Source organism: Chaetura pelagica, unplaced genomic scaffold, assembly GCF_000747805.2.
Source record: "Chaetura pelagica isolate M959 unplaced genomic scaffold, ChaPel_1.0 scaffold343, whole genome shotgun sequence".
NCBI classification, from domain to species: Eukaryota; Metazoa; Chordata; class Aves; order Apodiformes; family Apodidae; genus Chaetura; species Chaetura pelagica.
The window spans coordinates 2,912,242-2,927,547 of record NW_009952873.1 but is presented as its reverse complement, the minus strand read 5'-3'; the positions used below and the strand labels follow the sequence as shown (position 1 = coordinate 2,927,547).

The following is a 15,306-nucleotide window of genomic DNA, read 5'->3' as shown; positions in this document are numbered from 1 at the left end:
AACAAGAGCAAGTGCAGAGTCCTGCACCTGGGAAGGAACAATAAAATGCATCAGTACAGGTTAGGAGGTGATCTGCTAGAGAGTAGCTTTGTGCAGAAGGACCTTGGAGTCCTGGTAGACAACAAGTTATCCATGGGACAACAATGTGCCCTTGTGGCCAAGAAGGCCAATGGTATCTTGGGGTGCATTAAGAGGAGTGTCTCCAGCAGGTCGAGGCAGGTTCTCCTCCCCCTCTACTTGGCCCTGGTAAGACCTCACTTGGAGTATTGTGTCCAGTTCAGAAGGGACAGGGATCTATTTGAGAGAGTCCAACAGAAAGCTAGGAGGATTATTAAGGAACTGGAACACCTGCTTTATGAGGAAAGGCTAAGAGACCTGGGGCTTTTCAGTCTAGAGAGGAGAAGACTGGGGAGGATCTTAATTAGTCTATAAATCCATGAGGGCTGGGCATCAAGAAGGCAGGGACAAGCTCTTTTCACTTGTGCCCTGTGATAGGATGAGGGGCAATGGACTCAAACTCAAGTGCAGGAAGTTCCACCTCATCATGAGGAAGAACTTATTTACTGTGAGGGTTACAGAGCACTGAAGCAGGCTCCCCAGAGAGATTGTGGTCTCCTTCTCTGGAGACTTTCAAGACCTGTCTGGATGCCTTTCTGACTGATGTGCCCTAGTTATGTGTGTTTTTTTGGTCCTGCTCTGGCAGGGGGGTTGGACTCTATGATCTTTGGAGATCCCTTCCAACCCCTAATATTCTGTGATTCTGTGACAATCTAAATCTAAATCAATCTAAAAATAATATATTCTTAACAATGGCTAGCAGATACATGCTCCAAAATGAGATATATTTTCCTCTGCCAGGGAAATATACACAGAGCTGTACCAGCTGTGTCAGTAACAGCAATACACATTAGTGCATACCATTCAAAAGGGTTTTAAGTGTGGAAGGAATGGAAAGATTAAGTAAAATGAACGCCAAGATTATCTCCCCTCCCCCAAGGAAGGATGGGGACTGGAACCAAATATTCAGCATTTCTCCTCCCTCATATGTCTGAAGGGGAACATTTCTTATGTTAGAAGACACCCTGGATCTACTGTTGAGTTCCTCAATGACACAGGCTATAAGACCTACAGGAGCTGATTCTCTGATTGAAACACATGTCACAAAACCACCCCTCCTTGATCTAAATAATTTAATTAACATCCCCCTCATCACATTTGATAAGCTACTCGAATGATTTCTTGAAACTTTGCACCTAAATTTTGGTTGATTTATTTAGTCATGTCCCCAGGCATTGGCTTGACAAAGGTAATAAAGCCCAGAAAGTCAAATACCAAATTTCAGTTTTCTTTGAAGATGTTTACAGACTGCTTCATGCATTATAAAACTGTTTTTTGATCTTTTATCCACCAAATTCCTGAAATTAAGTTCCCCTTTCCAAAGGTAATTAAAAATCTGTGAAAATAATTCCTTGAAAATTGCTGTACTAGTGCATTTGTAACAGTTCCTACATCATGGCTCCAAGTCCTTGTTTAGCAACCATGAAATAAATGTTTGTCTGAAATACCATGGAGGATATAATTTTAAAAGGTAATTACCTCAGTTAAATCACGTGTGATCCTTTTACACTTTGTCTCATTCAGGAAACTGGCCACATGAATTTGGTATCGGGCTGACTCCATCCATGGATTGAAGCTCACAAGCAGAGTTGTATCATCCAGACTTTTACCTTGGATCCTGGGCTCCCACAAACTGCCTGGAAGTAGTACAGATATTCCCAAGTTCCTCAACTGTCAGAAATACTTCATCAGGGCACCCACATCTACATGACTTAAACAGAAAAAAATTTACCTGTCTTTATACATGGGATGGTTCTTTTCATTTGAGAGTCCTTGCAGTCTGCAAGAAAGACCACCAGGTTAGAAACATTGTACTTCCATCTAAGAAAAACATCTGGTTTTTTATCAGAAGCCAGACACCTAATTAAGCCCTCCTTTGTTCCAGCAGCAAAATTCTGCAGCAGAACAGTATTGGTTTCCAATGTATAAACTAGCCTTCCCACTGTTTTTTTTTTTCCAGAACAGACATAATTAATAAGACTAAAACATACAGTACTATTGTAACAGTAATACTTGACCACTCCTGCTAATGGAAGACTTGTGCAGAGAGTCACAGAGGAGTTAAAAGTTCTGTCTTGATCTCTGGATCTCGAGAGTGCCACAGCAATAAAATTCCTCCAAAAGTATTCTGCCCAAGGAAAACATGAAGGCTGGAACCTTTCTTGATCCCAAAACACTCTCCCACATTTATAATCCTATTTGTGTCATTTAACAGACTGGCCCTGCTCTTTGGGACTTTCTTCAGAATCAAATCCAGAATTATGTATTCAACATTTAGCAATGTGGCATTTACAAGTCCCAGCCAAACTATATCTCTCCTCCAGGGTCTGGACACAAAGGAACAACCCCCTGCTTAAACAGCTGAAAGAAAACACTGCATATATTAAATGTTCAACTTTCAAAGCTGGAAAATATGTAAGCTCTAATAAGCAAAGCTCCCTGCAACTGCTGAGCTTGACACAACACGAAAGGTTTCTGAAGAACAGCGGAGGATAAAAGCCAGAAAGTTCTCAGCAAGACCAGGTATAAGAGGGCTGAAAACCAAGTGCTCCCTCTGCTTTTCCAGCTCACATGACTGAAACATCACATACTTTGCCATTTTATAACTACAAAGTCATGTTGACAACTGTAAAGAAGTTCAGAAGAAAATTATGAGCTGGTTTTCAAGCTATACTGAGTACCAAGTATTTACAAACTAAGTGCAGCCAGAGGGCACTGCAGATGCTCAGTATCTTCAGGGAAAAACAACAAAAACAAGCTCTTTTTAGTTACAGGAAACATTTCATATACACAATAAAAGGTCAGGCACTCAGCTTTACCAAGTTTCTTGGGAAATTATGACTGTGTCTTTGAAATCAAGCTTCACCTGTCTAAATTTAATACTAGATGCCAAACTTTACTCCTCCTGATTTGGAAATTCTGGCCTGTAGTTCCAGGTTTCCAGCAAGCCCAAGGCTTTGTACAGCTTCCTAGAGAGCCTATAGAATTTTTTATAGCAATATCTTCCATGTAGAAAGTACAGTCAACCAGAATCCAAGGGTCTGGTTTTCACATAATAGTCCCTCCACATGCACCTTATTTGAAGCAGAGATTTGACAAACTTCTGGACACAGGAACCCAGAAAGGTGACCTGTAGTACAAATAATGCACTCCCTTTGGATATTTACCATAGAGATACTGTGGATAAGGCTAGCACCATGGACCTTCTATACAGCAACATTCAGAAAGAGCAACAGATTTTATAATACTGTCACCCTTCTGCCAAACTTGTTCACTTTCATGGGTCTGGTCTGGAAAAAGAATCCCCAACTACAGATGCATAAACCATCACAGTCCTAAGCTCAAGGCCTAAGTGAACTAGAGCAGCTCTTACCAGGCACTGTGAGAGATGTAGACTTGCAATTGTAGTCTCCAGCTACACTCAGTTTGGGCAGGTGGTAGACAGTCACTTGGTAAGTCTGACCAGGTTCCACTTCAAAACGGTCAAAAGTGAAATTCCACTGAAAAGAAAACACATTCACAAGGACTTAAAATAAGAACGTTGTCCTATAAAGGCTCTGAAATTAACAGCTAACTTGGTCTTGATCCACTGTGTTCCCTCATCCCATATGACCCTTTTTCTGAAGCTTGTCTATAGAAAAAAACAGGACTCAGGTATATTAAATATATCAGTCCCTTGGTCTATCTCAAATTCTTCTGTTTGCAATGAGAAAAGTACAGTTATTTCTTGGGATCTCTGAGCCAATACAACAGTCTCATGTCAAACAACTGTGTGAACTTTCAATTTAGTTACATTCTAAACTGAAAAGAAATAAGGCTGAAATATGCAGTTTTGAGAGTGAAAGTCTAGTCTAGTATGAATCTTGCAGTGCTGTGCAAATGCTAAGCACTTAGAATTGCACTTAAACATACATAGTTCTGTACCTGACCATTCCATACGTATCTTATTAATTCTATACTGCTTTCAACATATCAGCAATGCTGTCCAAATTCTGGGAGAGGCACTAGCTCCAGATGGGGACCCACTATTGGCCAAATTCTGCACAGTAAGGAACAAACTCCAGATTCCTATTGTTCATAAAGGGAGCTGTGGATGCTCAGCATTTTTTTTGAGAGGTTTCCTAGACTGAGTGTTGTCCTGATTTGAGCCAGGATGAAGCCACTTTTCCTTATTTTTTTTTTTTTTCCTTCAGTAGGCTCTCTTTTAACTAATAGCAATGTGTTCCAGCTTGGACTAATAACAAACACTGAAATGTTTATGCTATTGCTGGGACTCTAAGGTCATGTCTTTGCTCTGCTGGCTTAGGCACTACTAGGAGATCTGTGACCCCCTGTAGGAGGCTGGATTAGACAGACAGCAAAACTGGCCAGAGATATTCCATTACATATATCTACATAAGCTCAGAGGAAGGTCAGAGATCACAGAAGACAACTTCCTTCCTGCTTCTTCCCTTCTCTTCAGTCCATGGCAAAACACACTAGAAATGGCAGCAGGTCTCAAGCCCAATACCTTGTTTCATCAACTCTTCTAACCAGTCTGTACTTTTAAATCTACAAGCTAGCTGTGTGACTGTGAAAGCAGAAACAAATCCACAGACTAGAAAAAAATTAATAGCTTAGAGTCCTTTGCACTCACCCGGCCTCCATCTGGACGGACCTGAAGAGGCAAATTGTTCTGAAAGTCAAACTGGGCGCAGATCTGTTGATTGCTGTTCACTTGCATCACAGCCAGCTCTGCCCCTCGCAAATACCGGATGCTGGCTGCAGGCACAGGGAGAGAGAGAGGTCTTTTCCAGTCATCTGCATGGGCAGAGGTTGCAGCCCCCACAGAGATCACCACTGTGCCTAGTCTTGTCAGAGCCTTACTCCTTTGATGCACTGGGGATTGCAACACAAAGATAACTGGCCATGAAAAAAAAAGTGAGTGTGTAGGGTTGGCTAACAGCACTTTCAGCTTAAACGTTGTCCCGCATGGCAAGAGCTCCATCTGGGCAAACGAAGGGGCAGAGTAGAAGGCCCCTTCACTCTTCCAGGCACCCTGGCAGTTCCACAGATCCAGTGTTGTGTTTAGCTCTGCCTCTTAAAGCTGCTTCATGCAGTTTGGGCACTAAAACAAACACTTTTTTTTTTTGTGGTACAGACAATCCCAAGTGAGAAAGTTTATAACTGTAGCTACAAAAAATGACTGGGTGGCCCGAGGAACACCTGCTTCTACACTACTGCAGCTATACTGAGATAACAGCTCTGTACAGCCCTCTGATACAGGCCATGCAGAAGAAAGAAATGAATGTGTTTCATTTTCTTGAATCAGTGCAAAATCACTGGCCAAGAGCATGCAAAGGAAACACTGTATACAAACAAAACCACCAAAGAGTTTCGGAGAGTGAGAAAACCTAACTTACTGGTACTCATTTAGGCTCCAACAATGAGACAATAACTCCTTTATCAAGACACATCTGCATATAGGAAGCGTAAGTAACAAGGACTAGATTACCTGAAATGGGAGGAACTTGCACTGGATGAACAGTGCATAAGTTATTCAAGTTCTCACTTGTTCAGTTCACAGATGTAATCCTTCTGCACGAGACTACTGCAGCTGTTAGTCTGCCTTGAAAAAGCAATGCTTGCAGCCTGAGCCTCCTTTCTGCCTTCGCTACCTTGGTAAAGACGTGCTTCACTTAATTTAATTTTTATCTGCTTTTCTCATTTTAAATGTCAATATCCCCTACTAGCGGAAACATTTGAAATCCTTGAATACACAGCACACACAAAGCCCTGATTCAATCACCAAGAAAAACCAAAATTAACCTCCAAAACAAACAAAATGAAGCAGCCAAACCCTCAAATTTCAAAGCTCTGCTTTCATGACTAGATCAGCAAATACTTCAAGTCATAATTCTGCTCGCTGTCCTGAGTAGATCACACCTAATTCCTCTGCTCCATGTTCACTTTAACAACCACTTACCATCAGTGGCCACTTTCCACTCTATCCGAAGCACAGGGAGCAGGCTTCCATCCATCTGATAAAAAACGTCTGAAGAGACATGAAGACTGCTTGGAGCAGAAGGAGTCCACGTGGAAACCTGCAGCCAACTCACCTCCATGCAGGTACCTGTCCAGAAAATAAAAGCTGCCACTTAGAGCAGGACCGAGGAAACCCTGCTTAACTGCAATCACGGTCTGCCCTTTGGATCAGGGTTACCCAGAGGGCAGAACTGGATGACAAACTGCTTCACAGCACAGAAGGTAGTTTTCAGCCTGCAGTACTTCAGAATTTGCCTGTAATATTCTGGACTCACTCATTCTAGTAGTTTACACTTTCTCTTTTCTTTAAAAACCATTAGTAATTATCACAGTCAATGTAGTCAGGTTAAACAGGTCAAGTAAGTTTACTCTTGCAAGTCCATACCTTGCTGCCAAAACAGACCTATGTTCAAAGACCAATACTAATTTTCAGCCTTCCAATGATAAGACGTCTGCCAGATACCTAGGGAAATTGTTCCAATAGTTAATTACCTTCTGCTCAAAAACTGCCTTCTCATTTGAATATACATCTAAATTTAGCTTCCAATAACTGATTCTCACGCCCTTCCTAAACTAATGAACTCTCTGGACAGAAAAATTATTTCTGATAGTCAATTCAGTGTTAGGGAAAACTGATCCTGTAATCTCATCAGAAAATGAAATCAGGTATGACAGCCATTAGACAGACATGATCAGCTTAGACTTCTGTAAGACATTTGACTTATCAGAGCATATTAAAAATAGCTCTGCTGAATATCAGTGAAGCACAAACACAGGAAGAACTAGGCTGACAAATCAAGAAGGAGTTGCAATTGGGAAACCATTACTGTTTGAATGTTTTAAATAGCTCTGTGGGGGTGAGTGTAGGCCCAATGCTATGCATTTACCTAAAAAAAAAGTCAACTATCTAGAAGTAAATATAAAATAGCTGATGATAGAGCATATGACAACTGTCAGACTAGGGGGTAGGGAAGGCAGTCAATAAAAATATGAGTCACTTTGTATACTGGACCCATTCAGACAAAACACATCTTGACACACTGTATATAATACTAAGCACATGTGGTATAGGCCATATTTATACACAATGAGAATTCGTAGCAGTATTTATGACAGAACTGCTGAAAAACTAGCAGAAAAATTACTGAACATGAGTTGTGCCATGCAATCTATCAATCATATGAACCAGCTAGTGTGATCACTGAATATATCAAAAAGAAGGAAAAAGAGATAAAATGATTATACAGATTGGAGAGATTGGCATGGTATTCTTATAGTTACTTGTTCCACCCACACTAAACCACTGTAATACTGAAAAGAGAACAATGAAGAGCAAGAGAATTAATCTGTAGACTGGACTCCTCAAAAGCAAACCATGTTTTGCTGCCAGTTTCAGATGGTATAAATCCATGCTGCTAACAAAACCTAAATGATTCTATGAAAAGTTGTGCTCTCGGCTGCATTGTCCACTTACTGCCTTACAGGAATTCAAAAGATCATGGGACATGGATGATTTGGTTCATAAGAAGGATCTGCCAAACAAAGATTTCCCCATTTCCTTGGTGGGCTACTCTGTCAGGCTGAGCTCAAGGAAACAGCTCAGCCTGCAGGCCCACCACCATCAACACCGTCCCAGGGAAGCAGTGGGAGCGTGCAGCCAGCTGCTAACAGTGACACTGGAGGGAGCAGCACCTTCCCCCAGCAGTTTGCCATTACACAGTGCACAGTAAGCTCCCCATCAAAATATAGTTTTGGTCTTTTTTGCTAGGTCAGTGAAAGCAAGAGTGGGAAGCAGGCACCATCCCTTGATGTGACAGCAAGGTTTTAGGCTTAAGAAGTAATTAAGACAATCCTAAAATGCTGATTATACCAAAAAATATTTATAGAAAACATGGTAACATTAAAGTACCTTTCAGAAAAGAGTGTACTAAGCATTAAAAGAAATTCCTTCCCCTAGAGCAGAAAAGCAAGAACCATATGGCACAATTTAAATAAGGCAGCATTTTAATGGTGGAGCTGCAGGTTGGCTTAGCCATGTTGGCTGTATTCCAATGCTGCCTGCCAGTAAGAAACATGATTCAGTCCAATCCCACCCAATCCCTTTCCTGCCAAAAACGTTTTAAATCTGGTTATTTTCAGCATAATCTTCTCGCTGATCTGGCATGCCTATCATGTTTACAAAAATACTTGTGCCGTTACGGTACAGGGTTGGGCACTGAGGCAGAAATGAGCCTGCTTAGAATGACTGCAAAGAAAGGCCAAGGAGTTCTGCAGCACTTTCCAGATGCCTCCACGTAACAAATGGACAAATGTGGGACGTTCTCCTTTTTTTAACACATTACCCATATTTATAAAGTGTTTCAGTTGTTTACCATTAAGACTTGACCCCTTACGCCTGATATGTCCAATATATTTGTTCAGTGGGACTTACAGTAACTAATTTCCTTTTCCAATTAATAGAATAATTTAGGTTAGAAAAGACCTACCATACATATAATTGCTTATAATGAATATTTACTGACAAATTGGTCCTAAAATTCCCATTTATTTAAAAACTGACCATCCCAGCTTTAAACAGAAACTAAGTAAGTTGGGTTGTGTTCCACCCACCCAACCCCCAAACTCTATCCAGAAAAAGACTAAACTTCCCATTCCTCTTTTAGCTGGACCTGATTATGGATTAGACCAAAAACTCTCAAAGCAAGGCATGATTGCAATACTTCAATTCACATCTCTCTAATTCTAAAAGGAAGAACTTGCTGGATGAACCTAATTAAAAACACAACCAAACAAAAAAGCATGATCTGATGAGAAAACCACAATGAAGGAAAGGATTACTTACTATTTCTTACAAGGCAGTTTAAGTCCTGTGGGGGGAAAAAAACAAGCATATTATTATTTGAACAGAAACTAGACTGAGAGTAACTTGCTTTTGCTTGGGGGCAGGAAGAAAACAATTCAGTAATAGCAACACATATGAATGGGAAGAATTAACCATTGGGAAACATTGCACAAAGCTGATAATCAGAAAACCAAAGGACACCAGGCATGCAACCTGTGCACACCTGAACCGTGTATGTGACAAGAGTAGTTGCAATAAAAGCAAGAAATTGGAGAGGCAAAAATGAAAGATGATGATAATAAAAACCTTCCAATATCCAGGACTGTGGAAACAGCAGTGTGACATGAAAGACAGCTTGAAGTAGATGGGTATAGTTTTTAAACACTTTTGCTTTAAGTTACTGCCACCCAGGACTGATCCTGCTGGTAACACTTGCAAGGTCTAAGCTTGGGTTACTACTGCCTACAGCAGGGCATCCCCTTCATCTTATATGTGGGTTAAAAACCATTATGCAATGACAGCCTGAAAACCTAAATTGGGTCAATGACTAGGAGCACACAGTGACAGATGGTCCTGTATTGCCAGAACAGAAAGACTTCATCAGTTAGGGTTGGTCATTTGCCTGATGCCTCATAAGAAGCAGGGAAAAGACAACATTTAGTGAGTGCCAGGCTTGTATGTAGGATATGGTGATTCTACTTCCTAGAAACATATTTGAGAGGCAACCCATGAGGAAAAAAAAATAAATAATCAGAGTTAAACTCTTTCCTGACATAAAGAGGCAACCAGAAATGTTTTATTTACACTGGAAGATCCCATGGTTATCAGGAAAAAAAGAATGTAAGCTTCCTTGGTTAATGTGATGCAAAATCCTAGCCATAAAGAAGTCTGAGTTTTTCAAAGACTTAGTAACTCAAGGTGAGGGTTAAGTTTCTTCCCACTCCTTTCCTTTGTCTTGACATATAAAGGTGGGTATTACTGTCACACTGTTGCCACAACAGAACTCATTCCAATGGAGAAGGCAAGGCAACAGGGCTTTTAACCTCTCTGCAACTTAAGGTCAACTCAAGGTGACCCAGCTTATTAACGTGGTGTTGCCATAGCTATCCAAGGTTGTATTTACATTTTCAGCGATAGGTGCTTGAAAAAGTCAGCTGTGCCTTTTCAGTAGTGAACATGCCTTCCAGCATGGCATGGAAAGCTGAAGTTTCACAGACACTAAGTTGGCACTAGACAGCACTGCTGCCAGAGGCAGAGCCCTAAACCTCCCTCCATTTACACCTCAGCACTGTGGCCTGCCCTGTGCTGGTACATGCACCTGTGTGACCATGTGGGCAGCTGGCTACAGCCTGAGACTGACCCAAGGGGAGGAAGGGAGGTCAGCTGTGACTCCAGTCGTCTCCCCTTCTGCACCTCTGGTCCAGCTTGTATGAGAGCATCTGGGAACAAACCACCAGCACTGAGGGAGAAGGTGGCCAACCTCTTTCACAGCTCTGCTGTCTTTTGTTGGCTTGTAAAAGGACAGAACTACATCCTGCCTCTAAAGAAGTCCTAGTGGAGGTAAAATATCACATCAATTAGTAAGCTTCCCATTATTTGAAGGAAGTAGGTACAAGCAGTTGCTGAAAGCAAGCATCCTACAAGCTGTAGGATTCTTGTTCTACTTTGAAAAAAAGACTTTGGATATTAATGCTTCCATGACAGCTACCATATCTCTGTTCCAATAAACCTTAAGCAAAAGCAGACAGATTTGGCACTTAGCTCCTCATTCTTATTAAAAAAAACCAAACAAAATAAAACCCTGAAAATATCTTCCAGGCTTTTGTTACACAAGTCATAACAATACATAGGTATAAATCCAGGCTTCAGGGACCCTTTGTAAGTAACACATCCACACTCCAATAAGCAGTACTTAAAAACACACCCAAGACATAGGTATATTAAAAAAAATTGAGTGCAACTAACCAACTTTATTATCATTTAGGAAACATCTCCATCAGTTAACTGGAAGGAATCTGCCCGATTTGCCACTCTGGACTTCTAAATATACACTGCCTGAAAACTGAACTTTGGTGAAGAACTGTTTTCCTACCAGCCAGCTAGCAATGTTCTATTTTTCACAATGAAATAATCTTTGGTGCACTAAGGCAACATCCCACAGTCAAAACAAGTATTCTGATTACTTTTCACTGTTAATCAAAGTTTCTTTTAAAAATTATGAGGGGAGAGAAACAGTCACACAGCCTTCCCTTGCTATTCTCCCACTCCGTTTTTCTCCTTTCTCCCCTTACTCCCAGATGTTAGCAGCTCACCTGCAGAAACCATCTACCATCTCCCTCATCTTTGCTCTGGATTTTCTGGAAGGTTTCAACTCACTGTCAGATTCCCAGCCTCACTGCTAGGTTGTGAAACTAAAGACTTTGGAAACACCCAAACAGTCTTGGCTAGATGTGAGTCATGGGACAAACAGCCCCAAAAGCTGTGTAGCAGTGCCCCATGTGGGTCAGAAGAGCTCTAACATAACCAGGAGCAAAGTAAATGAAGTAAATGTCAATGTGTAGTAACATCTAAGAGGAACTTTTCACTGTTTTTGTTGTGCTCAAAAGAACAAGCCACCAAGTCGAGGAATCAACCGTATCAGTTTGAATACAAGCATCAATGTAGTCTGAAATGTACTTTCACAATTATACTGCACTTAATTATTGCAGACAATAGTACAGACAAAATCTCCACAATTGTTTAATCAGAATTTATTGGATAAATTATTTAGCCTGACAATGCACAAACAGGTGCAGTGTTTTTAGCTGGGATGGAGTTAATTTTCTTCACAGCAGCTGGTGTGGTGCTGTGTTCTGGATTTGCGACCAAAGCAGCATTTGTTGATAACACAGAGATGTCTCAGTTATTACTGAACACTGCTTACACAGCATCAAGACCTTTTGTTTCTCGCACTACTCCCCCTCAAGTAGGCAGGCAGGAGGTGCACAAGAGTTTAAGAGAGAACACAGCCAGGACAGCTGAGTCCATCTGACCAAAGGGATACCCCAAACCGTATGATGTTGTGCTCAGCAATAAAAGCTGGGGCAAAAAGAAGAAAGGGGGGACATTTGGACTTACAGCATTTGTATTCCCAAGTAACTGCTACCTGTGACAAAGCCCTGCTTTCTTGGGGATAGCTAAACATCTGCCTGCTGATGGAAATAAATTCCTTATTTTACTTTGTGCACACAGCTTTTGCTTTACCTATTAAACTGTCCTTATCTCAATCCACAAGTTTTCTTCCAATTCTCTCTCCATCCCACTGAGGATGAGGGGAGTGTGGGGCTGAGCTGCCAGCTGGGGTAAACGCAAAACAGGCAACAAAAATAACTGGGTATTAACCATGTTGGGGTTTTTTTGTAATTTAATGACTTCTATTAAAACCTATCACTTAATATTTGTCCTTGTGTTGTTGCAGTTATCAGTAATTACTGTAAATTGCATCATGATAAAGCCCTTATATAAATTATAAGGCATTATTTGCCTGAAGAGCAGCAACATCTGCTTTTGCCTGAGCGCTGGTGTTTCTGTTTATTAGCAGATACAAGATGGTTAAATGAGAAAGTGCTGCATTTGCCCTTTTTTAGTCCTACAATCAATATGAATACTAAACCAGTGGATAAATGTATTCTCTCTTCTTCCAGGTAAAGTGTTTGCAGTGATGTTTCCAGCATTGATTAGGAGGCTGTGCCCTTCTGACACTCCTTAAAAAAAACAAGAGCTTAATCAGATTATGAGAATTGATTGATGAGAATTCAGAACTGAAACTTGACAATTAAGATCTCTCTGACCTTTCAAACACTGGGTTTCTATGGGAACAAACACTCATAGCTTTTCTAGTGTGTCACCATTCCCCAATCCCATTTAGGATTTTCAAGAGGCTATCTACACATTTTTTTCCTATCCCACACTAGTCTGTTTACTCACTGTGCCAATAACCTTCTCTTACGTGTAGCTGACTATGTTGGAGTGATCTAAGCTGCTACTATTTAAGTAAGGGGGGAAGGATTCTCCTACCTTGTGGCAGACTGCACCAACTGAATTCTTGGGCCACTCCCTTCCCAGTCCCTAAAGCTACAGGGATAATCTGAAAGCCCAAAATACCAAGAAGAACAATACGTCCAGCCAGAAAGTCCTTGCTACTAACTTAAGGAAGCAAATGTAACAGGAAGAGAAGATAAAGCCACAATGCGGACAGAGATATAACAACATCAAAGGATACCTAGAAATCAGTCCCTATGAAAACCCTCATCTCCTTTTTGGGTACTGCCTACGTGAACTGGGTTGGGCTGCAACTGAGAGCACACTTTTTATTCCAGTGAAGTGCAACTCCAGAGAATGACATCCGAAGGTCAGGAAACGACTAAAGAAAAAGGTCAGTTTTGCAGTAAAATAAGTCAGCTACTTATACATTTGCACTGGCTACCTACTCAGTATCAGGAGGAATATGTGCTGTTTTTTTCTTTGTTGAACAAACTCAAAACTTTATCTCATGTGTTTGCCCATTCGGAATGCATTAACAAAGCTGTGGTCAGCAGAATTACTTAACCTAGTTTCCCTACTTGAACAAACACAAATTTAGATGATACTATAGAAATAAGATTACAGTGATGATTATTTCTGCTGGCCCACCTAAAGCTAGAAGCATGTGAAAAGTGTTGACAGAATTAAGACATGTGTCAGTGTGCACACAACAGACAAGCAGGGAAATGAGAGAACAAAAATTAAGAACTCTGCAGAAAAGGTGAAGATGGAGCCCACACAAGCAATGTGCTCTGCATGTTGTTATAGAAATGGCTTAAATTGAGATGTTCTCATCTCATCAGCTTCCTATTGCCCTGCAGGCTGTCACGGTTTAATGCTGGAGCTGCAATTAAACGAATGACAGATGCTCTCTACTAACCCCCCTCTGCCTTCCCTATAGGGACAGGAGAGAGAATAAGAGAGTGAGACTCTTATGGCTTGGAAACTAAACTACACAGCTTTAATGGAACAGTAGCAATGAAAAGGGAAAAATGAAATATGTACAAATATATACAAAACCACTATTGCCCTCCCCTCCCCGGGCATAACACTCCTGTTGTCACCAAAGCTCCAGGGCAGGGCCTGGAAAAATCCCAGACTTGACTCCTGGAGTCAGCAGCAGACAGGAACTGATGGGTTCAGGAATACGTAGATCAGGATCAAAGACAGACAAATGGATGGAATCCTAGCAGGACACTAGCCATGGATGAAGAAAGCTTGATCCTTGTGATCCCTCTAATTATAAGAAGTACGACCCATATGGGATGGAATACCTCATTTGGTCAATTTTGGCTGCCTGTCTGGTCCACTCCTCCCGACAGGAAAGTCACAGGTGTGACCCCTTTGCTCCCTTCTGTTGCCAGAGCATAAGCTGTTTTTCAGAACCAAGCAATGGCTGTGCTCTAGCCATAAGTATAAACATTGAGTCTTATCAGTCCTAGAAGACGACACTGACTCAGAAACATGCCATTAATTTCAGCAAGTGCAACTACTTAGAAGGGACTTAACTGAAAAGAAAAATTACTTGAAAGAAAATTGGTTCTATCCTGGCTCAACCAGGACACAGGCCCAACAAGCAATGCTACAGACACAGTAGCATAAATATGAGAACAAGATGATTGTGAGGTGATGCCCAAAACTATTATCAGATTGTCACTTATCAAGTTTACTTGCCATATTTTCACAGAAAGCTAAGCAACTGTTTCTTCCACTTTCTTTTTTTTCCCAAGATTTTTCTTGCTTTTCACATGAAAAAAAGAACATACCATACGCCTTGGAGAAGCATACAAATCTGAAAAAAAATGTGCAACTGATTAACAGCACCATTGCATAACAATTCAATTAAATTAATAGGAGGCCAAGATTTCCCAGCAGGATGCTGTAGTAAATACCAAGAAACGACTGTGATCTGGGCAAACATCCAGATTTCCTTTGAAGAGCAGTTGCTGAATAGGAAGGGCTCCAGCTTCCCAAAATCTGCCTTTCACCTATGAGCCATTCTACACATCTTCTGAGGCTTGGCCAATCTGAAGCTTACTGCAGTTTTCCTTTCCTGAGTCCTTTGCTAAAAGGAACAGAAATCAACAGGACATGAACATGTTACAGGAATAACTGCTGAAAGATAATTTGTTTAGTAAGGCTGGTAGGAAACTAGCATCTTCTACAAAAGTGGTTTTATTTTTAAAGCATTTTTCCCTATAGTTTCTATATTTGATTCTTCTCCAGAGACTTTGAGCGAATATCCATCAAGCTGGCAAGAC

The 15,306-nt window shown here is 41.0% G+C and overlaps 1 protein-coding gene across 1 annotated transcript in view; it reads right to left on the bottom strand.

The window, feature by feature from the left end:
- The window catches only part of IL17RA (interleukin 17 receptor A), a 14,669-nt gene extending 5,667 nt beyond the window's left edge, over window positions 1-9,002 (bottom strand). Inside the window, exons 1-6 of the mRNA XM_009995210.1 lie at window positions 8,984-9,002; window positions 6,083-6,229; window positions 4,754-4,878; window positions 3,491-3,617; window positions 1,850-1,897; window positions 1,597-1,754 (exon numbers count right to left, since the gene is read on the bottom strand). Of these exons, the coding sequence (XP_009993512.1) occupies window positions 1,597-1,754; window positions 1,850-1,897; window positions 3,491-3,617; window positions 4,754-4,878; window positions 6,083-6,221 (597 nt within the window). The 5' untranslated portion in view covers window positions 6,222-6,229; window positions 8,984-9,002. The remainder of the gene's footprint in view (window positions 1-1,596; window positions 1,755-1,849; window positions 1,898-3,490; window positions 3,618-4,753; window positions 4,879-6,082; window positions 6,230-8,983) is intronic.
- Between the last annotated feature and the right edge of the window lie 6,304 nt (window positions 9,003-15,306).